This window comes from Triticum dicoccoides, chromosome 4B (genome assembly GCF_002162155.2).
Source record: "Triticum dicoccoides isolate Atlit2015 ecotype Zavitan chromosome 4B, WEW_v2.0, whole genome shotgun sequence".
Classification (NCBI taxonomy): Eukaryota; Viridiplantae; Streptophyta; class Magnoliopsida; order Poales; family Poaceae; genus Triticum; species Triticum dicoccoides.
The window spans coordinates 594,357,797-594,365,869 of NC_041387.1; the positions used below are offsets into that span (position 1 = coordinate 594,357,797).

At 45.6% G+C, this 8,073-nt stretch overlaps 1 protein-coding gene across 1 annotated transcript; it reads right to left on the reverse strand.

The window, feature by feature from the left end:
• Positions 1-7,108: 7,108 nt before the first annotated feature.
• LOC119293959 (pollen allergen Dac g 3-like) lies at positions 7,109-7,474 on the reverse strand. The gene has a single exon (XM_037572267.1). It carries the CDS (start codon positions 7,472-7,474, stop codon positions 7,109-7,111), a length of 366 nt encoding a protein of 121 aa, XP_037428164.1.
• Between the last annotated feature and the right edge of the window lie 599 nt (positions 7,475-8,073).

The following is an 8,073-nucleotide window of genomic DNA, read 5'->3' on the forward strand; positions in this document are numbered from 1 at the left end:
AAAAAAAAAAACACGTTTTTTATTGTTTCCGAGAGGTACGGCTGTGCCTCTCGCGAAATCAAAACCGTGCCTCTCACGGAATCAAAACCGTAACTCTCGCGAAAGAAAAAAAAGACAGAAAACGTGTTTTTTTGTTTTCGAGAGGCACGTTTGTGCCTTTCGCGAAAGCAAAACCGTGCCTCTCGCGAAAGCAAAACCGTGCCTTTCGTGAAAACAAAAAAATGCACTTTTTGGAATTTTTTTTGTCCAAAAGCTAAGGAAGACAGGTGGAAAACCGAAAAGTCGAAAAAACCCGAGAAAAAAACTTTTCAAAAGCCGAAAACGCATGCAAAAAAATAAATTAAAAAGCAAAATCCGGATGGAACGCCCAGAGCGCGAGACGTGGTGGTAATCGTTGCGAGGCTCCCGAAGTAGCACTCGTTAACTAGTTGTTCCCGCTCTTTGGACACATTCTACCATGCCGTTTTAGTTTATTTGCGGGCTTGCGGCCTGTTTGGTCCCGAATTCTAGTTAGTGCTTAAGGCGCCGGTTTTAGGCCATTTAGCAAACCGGCGCACCCTCCTACAATTCAGTAGTTTCTATATGGGCTGGCACAAGTAGTATTTTTTTCCACTGTCAGGTTCTGCAGCAATTTTCTGGGTGTTTTTTACTTTCGTTTATTCATGCATGGTTTTTGTTAAGTTTTTTATTTTTTTATTTTTAAACGCACAAGCCTTTTCAAATTTGTTAAGTTTTCTAAATTCATTTTTTTTAAACATGTGAACTTTTCTTCAGATTCATGAATTTTTTTAGTTGCAAAGTTGTTTTAAAATGCATGATCTTTTTTGTGATTCTTGAACTTTTTTCCCAAAAACGATGAACTTCTTCCACATCCGCGAACTTTTTCTTCAAAATTTGCCATATTTTTTGAAACATATGAAATTTTATTCAAATCCACAAACTTTCTTTTGAATTCATTTTTTTCAAAAATGATGAACTGTTTCAACATCCACATTTTTTTCAAAATAGATGATATTTTTTCAAATTCGTGATTTTTTTCAAGCTCAGTGAGCTTTTTCCAAATCAGCGATTTCGTTTCAAAATTGATGAACCTTTTCAAATCGGTGAACTTTTGTCAAAATTGAAAAAAAAATTCAAAATCCTCACGATAATCATCATGATTTTAGTAGTGGAGGGATGAGCACCAGGAGGAGCTGGAGGTCTCACTTTGAGGTCGCCTTCTTTAATGCAATTTTGCAATGCAATCTCCACATGAAGGAGTGGAAGCAAACATGGTTGCATACTTTTCTCGAATTTTGATGTAATTGTATGATTTCTTGGCCTAATACCTTTTTTTCGAGAAGGGGACTCCCCGGCCTCTGCATCAGAACGATGCATACGGCCACTTAAATAAATAAAATAGGTTCAACAATGTCATAGAGTCTTGAAACAAAATAAAGTCGAGCTCACATAGAGCCTCGACGCCAAAACAAGAAAAGGCCATAAAGCCACAACCGGCTGGCAAAATAAAGATAGGAAAACTAATTGCCTATCCTATTACATGACCGCCATCCAAACCGGTTGAAGATATCTCGCGCTACCATCTCCCACCGGACAGATCCAGTAACCAAACGCTCCCTGGCCTCCGTCGGAGTGAGTAAGGACCACATACAGATCTGCGTCGTAGCACGGAATACAACCTGCAAAAAATGAATAGTTGTTATTCTGTTAAAAGCCAAATCATTTCTGCAGTTCCAAATTGCCCATAACAACGCACAAACTCCTACACGAATATGTCTAGCTGTATCAGACTCTATTCCATCCAGCCACGTTCCAAATAACGACCTGACCGAACTCGGAGGAGTAATGTTAAAGGCAATTTGCACGGAGCGCCACAGAATTCTCGCCAACGGACACTCAAAGAATAGATGCTTAATGGTCTCGTCCTGATCACAGAAACTACACCTAGTAGATCCTGTCCAATTGCGCTTAACCAAGTTGTCCTTTGTTAAAATAACCTATTTATGGACAAACCACATAAACACTTTAATTTTCAAAGGAACTTTTACTTTCCAAACATGTTTGGAACTAGGAATGACAGTCGAGTTAATAACATCGATGTACATCGACCTAACAGTAAATTATCCAGACCTAGTAAGTTTTCAACACAACTGATCAGGCTGCTGAGCTAGCTGGACTTCCATCAGTCTACGCACCAGATGAAGCCAAGCTTCCCATCTATCACCAACAAGCACCCTCCGAAACTGAATATTAAGGGGGATGGACTGCATAATTGTTGCAACTAGCATATCACGTCGCTGGACAATACGATACAGGATTGGGTACCGTTGTGCCAATGGTGTATCACCCAGCCAAGTATCCTCCCAGAACCGTGTATCATTGCCATCACCGACAATAAACTTTGTTCTATTAAAGAAGGCTGCCTTAACTCTCATAAGCCCCTTCCAAAATGGCGAATCAGTTGGTCTCACTGTCACCTGTGATAAAGTTTTGGAATGCAGATACTTGTTGCGGAGAATCTGCGCCCAAGTTGCGTCAGTCTAAACTGAAAGCTTATACAGTCACTTACTAAGCAGGCATCTGTTCTTGATCTCAAGATTCTCGATACCCAAACCTCCTTGGTCCTTTGGTCGACAAATAACATCCCACTTGGAGAGTCTATAGTTTCTCTTGAGTTCATCACTCTGCCAAAAAAATCTTGATCGATAGAAGTCCAGCCTTTTCCTAACCCCCACTAGAACCTCAAAGAAAGATAGTAGGAACATCGACATACTCGTGAGCACCGAATTAATAAGAATTAACCGGCCTCCATATGACATAAGTTTGCCCTTCCAGCAACTAAGTTTCTTTTCAAACTGATCTTCGATGCATTTCCACTCTCTGTTCGTTAGCTTACGATGGTGAATGAGTATACTAGGTAAGTAAAAGGTAAAGCCCCTAATTCACATCCAAACAATTGCCTATAAGCCTCTTGTTCCTCCTTGGCTCTATCAAAGCAGAACAACTCATTTTTGTGAAAGTTAATCTTTAACCCGGTCAATTGTTCAAATAAGCATAACACCAGCTTCATATTTCTCGCTTTTGCCAGGTCATGCTCCATAAAGATGATTGTATCATCAGCGTACTGTAGAATGGACACACCCCCATCAACTAGGTTGGGCACCAAGCCACCCACCTGACCGACCTCCTTTGCCCTACCTATGAGAATTGCCAACATGTCAACCACAATGTTGAACAAAATAGGGACACTGGATCTCCTTGCCTCAGGCCTTTGTGTGTCTGGAAATAATGCCCTATATCATCATTTACTTTAATTCCAATGCTCCCTTTTTGCGTAAAGGATTCTACCTAGCATCGCCAAGCCTCATCAAAACCCTTCATACGCAAGGCCTGTTGAAGGAATGGCCATTTGACTTTGTCGTACGCTTTTTTGAAATCCACTTTGAAAACAACCCCATCCAGCTTTTTCGTGTGGATTTCATGGAGCGTTTAATGAAGGACCACTACCCCCTCAAGGATATTCCTGTCCGGCATGAAAGCAGCTTGGGTAGGCTGCACAACAGCATGCGCGATCTGTGTGAGCCTATTGGTCCCGACCTTGGTGAAAATTTTGAAATTAACATTAAGAAGACAGATTGGCCTGAATTGCTCAATTCTCACAGCCTCTGTTTTCTTAGGAAGAATGGTGATCGTTCCAAAATTGAGCTGAAAAAGATGAAGCTGTCCAGCAAACAGATCATTGAACAAAGGCAACAAATCCCCTTTAATGATATGTCAGCATTTCTTATAAAACTCCGCTGAAAATCCATCGGGGCCCGGCGCCTTGTTATTTTTCATTTGCGAAATGGCCTCCAGCACTTCTTTCTCGGAGAAAGGGGCTGCAAGGATATCATTCTCCACCGCTGTGAGTTGAGGAACATCCTCAACCCTGGACTCATCCAGCGACACACAGTTCTCTTCTGGAGGGCCAAACAGCTGCTTATAGTACTCGGTAATGTACAATTTTAGGTTTTCCTGTCCTACAATTGTACCCTCATCTTGCTCAAGCTGAAAGATCCTCTTCTTTCGATGCTTACCATTAGCGATCATGTAAAAGAACTGAGTGTTCGCGTCCCCCTGGACTACTCGCCGGACCTTGGCCTGCAACGCCCACTTCAACTCTTCTTCCCTAAGAAGTTCTTTCAGCCTCAATTCCGCATCAAGCTTGGCATGAAGCTCCGCGGCCGGCAAGACCGTGGTTTCTGCTTTTACATCCAGGGACTGAATAAGGGAAAGGAGCCTTTCCTTTTCGACCTTATAAATCCCACTAAGATGCTTAGCCCACCCACGCAGGAAACTCCTCAAATGCCTAATCTTATTCTGTCAGTGTTGTAGCGCAGTCTTCCCTCCTCAATCCTTAGCCCACTCTCTGGCCACGAGATCAAGAAAGCCTTCTCGTTCAAACCAAGCCATCTCAAAGGAGAACACATTTTTGTTCCCCAGGTGGGTGGGCTCACCAGAGTCCACCAATAACGGCGTGTGGTCAGAAATACCACGGGACAAGGCATGGACTGTTACTAGAGGGGACTTCTGTTCCCAATCGACACTGGCCAACACTCGATCCAACTTCTCATACGTCGGATTTGGCAGCGCATTAGCCCAGGTGAATTTTCTATCCGAGAGCTCAATTTCTCTCGGGTCCAAACTTTCAATGATAGTATTGAACATGAACGACCATCTGCCGTCAAAGTTATCATTGTTCTTATCCTCACACCTTCTAATTATATTGAAATCACCCCCACCAGGATAGGCAACTGCTCGGAACCACAAATCCGAACGAGATCAGCCAAGAACTCGGGCTTGAGCTCGGGCTGCGCAGCACCATATACCGCAACCAGAGCCCAATTAAACCCATCTTCCTTCGACCGCACCCGAAACTTGACTGCAAAGTAACCCATAACCACACTGCGAACCTCAAGCGCTTCGCACCTAACGCCGAGTAAGATTCCACCCGATCTCCCTCTCGGCGGGAAGCAAAGCCAATCAAAATCTATTTCCCCCCGACAAAGTATTTAAAAATTGAGGCGCAAAGTTATCTCTACCCGTCTCCGATAGAGTGATAAAATCTAAACGATGCTCGACAGACGCCTCAGCAAGAAACCTTCTTTTAGCCGAGTCCTTTAGACCTCTGCTATTCCAAAAGATTCCTTTCGTAGTTCATCATGGATTTTGTTTGCCGTACGAATCCTAGCACTCCTACGCACTGCGGACACCGGGTACACCTTCCGTTTCCACTTGCGCTTGGGGACAGTTTGACGCTGCAACTGGTCCTCACAACCAGTCTCAGAGGGGCTAGCCAAAACTATCTCAGTAGAATCATCCTCTACATCCGCCTCAGTAATAGGTTGCATGAGATCCGCACAAAAATTGTCGAGCACCCTGACCCCGAGCGCATCAACCTCGGAATCACTCATGGGTTTAACAGCCGCAATATTACGAATCATCTCTAAGGCTCGCTCAGCCTCTAGATCCAGAAGATCATTAACAGAATTAGAGATTTCAATGTCATTACTACCCAGCGAAACTCCTAATTGATTTGCATTTTCAACAATCTCATCATTTGAAAAATGCAGAACGGAATTAGAAGTATTGACCGACATACCAGTAGTGACCTCCACGTCATGAAGCTTGGTCGCCCTCATGGCGCACCGCTGCTGAATGTCGTCCACATCCGGCTGTGCCTGGAGACGGCCACTCACCCGGCGCCCCTCAGACATCGGATCCTGAATCCCTCCAAACGCAATGACCTCCTCCCGAAAGATCGCGGTCGGGGTTCGGCCTCCTGCCTCATCCCAACCAGCTGGTCGATCCATCTGCACGAGCTCACCCACAGCCTCGCCAAAGAGTGGACAGGCACTCACCAAGATCTCAGACTCCTGGTGCGCCCTGCAGGACGTGGCCGGCAGGGAGGGTGATGGAGGCAGTACAAGGGCCGCCTGCCCTCGCTCCCCACCCAGCACCGGAGAAGCCACCCCCACATGCGCCGTAAGAGGAGAAAGCTTCGAGGCCACCTGCCCCGAGCCCTCTCCCGAAGGCAGAGCCGCCACCAACCGAAAGGTAGACGCGACGGGAGAGGAGGTATCCGAGGCCCCCAGCCCCAGACCCCCTCCCAACGAAGAAAAGGACACGGGAGCCACCTGCCCCGAATCCCCTTCCTCAGAAGTCGGAGAGAAACCCGAGGCCGCCTGCCTCAGGGCTCCACCCGACAAGCCAGGCACGACAAGCTGCGTCACCTCCCGAGGAGGTACCGTGTGCTGAGCACGAGAGGGAGTGGCCACCTGCCGACTCACCTCATCCTCCCCCAGAGTGATCTTCTGCAGTCTAGTGTTTCGCTGAACAGTTGTTTCTCCTCCACAAGGTGTGTGATAACCACTGGGATCAGACATTTCAGCAGGTATCTTTTTCTCGGCTGCAACCACGTTTTCTCGGTTGGTCTTCGGAAGTTCTTTCCAGATCTTCAGTAGCATCAACTTCTTCAGACTCAGCAGCATGACGATTGCAAATATGGTGACCTGCTAGAGTTGCTATTAGTGGATAAACCGCAACTATTATATGGTGAATTTACTTTAATTGTATGTATATATTTGATTTATAGGTTTTGCGGGAAATTGAACATGGTTCTTGACTTCCCGAATGTTTATATCCTCACTTTTGTGGTAGTTAGTTTTGTGACTGGTTTGCGCTCATATCAAACAAAAAATAATTTGGAATTGGCAATGCAAACATATCCTCATCCTCTTAGATCCTTCACATACCACCGTTAGATCTTGTATTGCGTTACCTCAGAGTAAGTAGAATGAAAGATAGCCAAAATCAAGGATAAAAAAAGCATACATTTCATAATCTTGAGCAAAATTCGGATACAAACGGAAGAGGACTGATGCATAGACAGTGGATGCATGGGCCGGAGAGCAGACACATCCGCCGTTGCTTCTCCTACCGCATGTATACACATCTCATAGGCGTCGATAATTATGTATTATCCACGCATGAGGGCGTATACATGCAACGATAATGAAACGGAAACAAGGGAAAAGTTGAATCGACTAATAACACGCCGACGGAAGGATCACTCTTCCGGGGCGTAGGTTTTGCGGATCTTGAAATCGGTGGAGAAGACCTCGTCGAAGACGTTCCTCATGCCGTTCTTGGACATGAAGCGGAAGTTGAAGGGCCCGACGAGGTCCTTGCTACACGAGACCTCCCAGAAGTCGCCCTTCTTGGTCAAGGGCTGCCACTCCTCCGAGCCGTGCTGCCGAAGCTCCACCTCCGCGAGGATGTCGCCTGGCCTGGCGTAGTCGATTTTCAGCACCAGCTTCTTGGCGCCGGACCCCTTCTCCACCGTGAAGGCCACCTTCACGGCGCACATCGCGCCGGCGAACAGCGCCGCCAGCACCGCCGCCGCGAGCAACCTTGAGGACGAGGAGGAGGCCATCTCAACTGATAGAGATTTGACTGTTGTGTGTGGTCGTGTGGATGCTTCGAGCTGTGTGGATTCTGATGGATCATGTGCACGGTATTTATGGGCGGAAGAGAGCGTCCGACGGGCGGTGCTCCGGGCAACACAGTCGGAGGAAACGGCGCTGGCCGTGACCGCCGCGCCAATACAATCGGAGGAAACGGCGCCGCATGTCACCACGGTATTTAAACGACATGAACAATTGTTTCGGCTGGCCTACAATTAAGTGGTGGACCTAAATTGGTGCCTAGTGTTGAGCCGTTTTAAGATGGTCCTAAGTTGATATGAGCTGTTATTTTCTCCTGATCTGAAGGCTGATATTACTCTTGCGTAATGTAAGGTAAGATGTTATCAGTGATTATTATTATGTGGGGTTAGTATGAACTTTTCACTTCCACAAATAAAGGAATAAATTATGCTGTCACTAAAACATGAAGGCCCATAAGAAAAAATATAGAAATTGTAATTACTGTTATCTTTGCTTCCCGGTTTGGTCACAAGACAATAGTCATCGCTGTAAAGTTTTTTTTAATGTCCATAACAGTGATGACTTTTTTAAGGAAAAATAATGTTTT

What these genes read in the sequence shown, in the direction of transcription:
- LOC119293959 (XM_037572267.1), bottom strand. Translation starts at nt 7,474, where the DNA reads ATGGCCTCCTCCTCGTCCTCAAGGTTGCTCGCGGCGGCGGTGCTGGCG.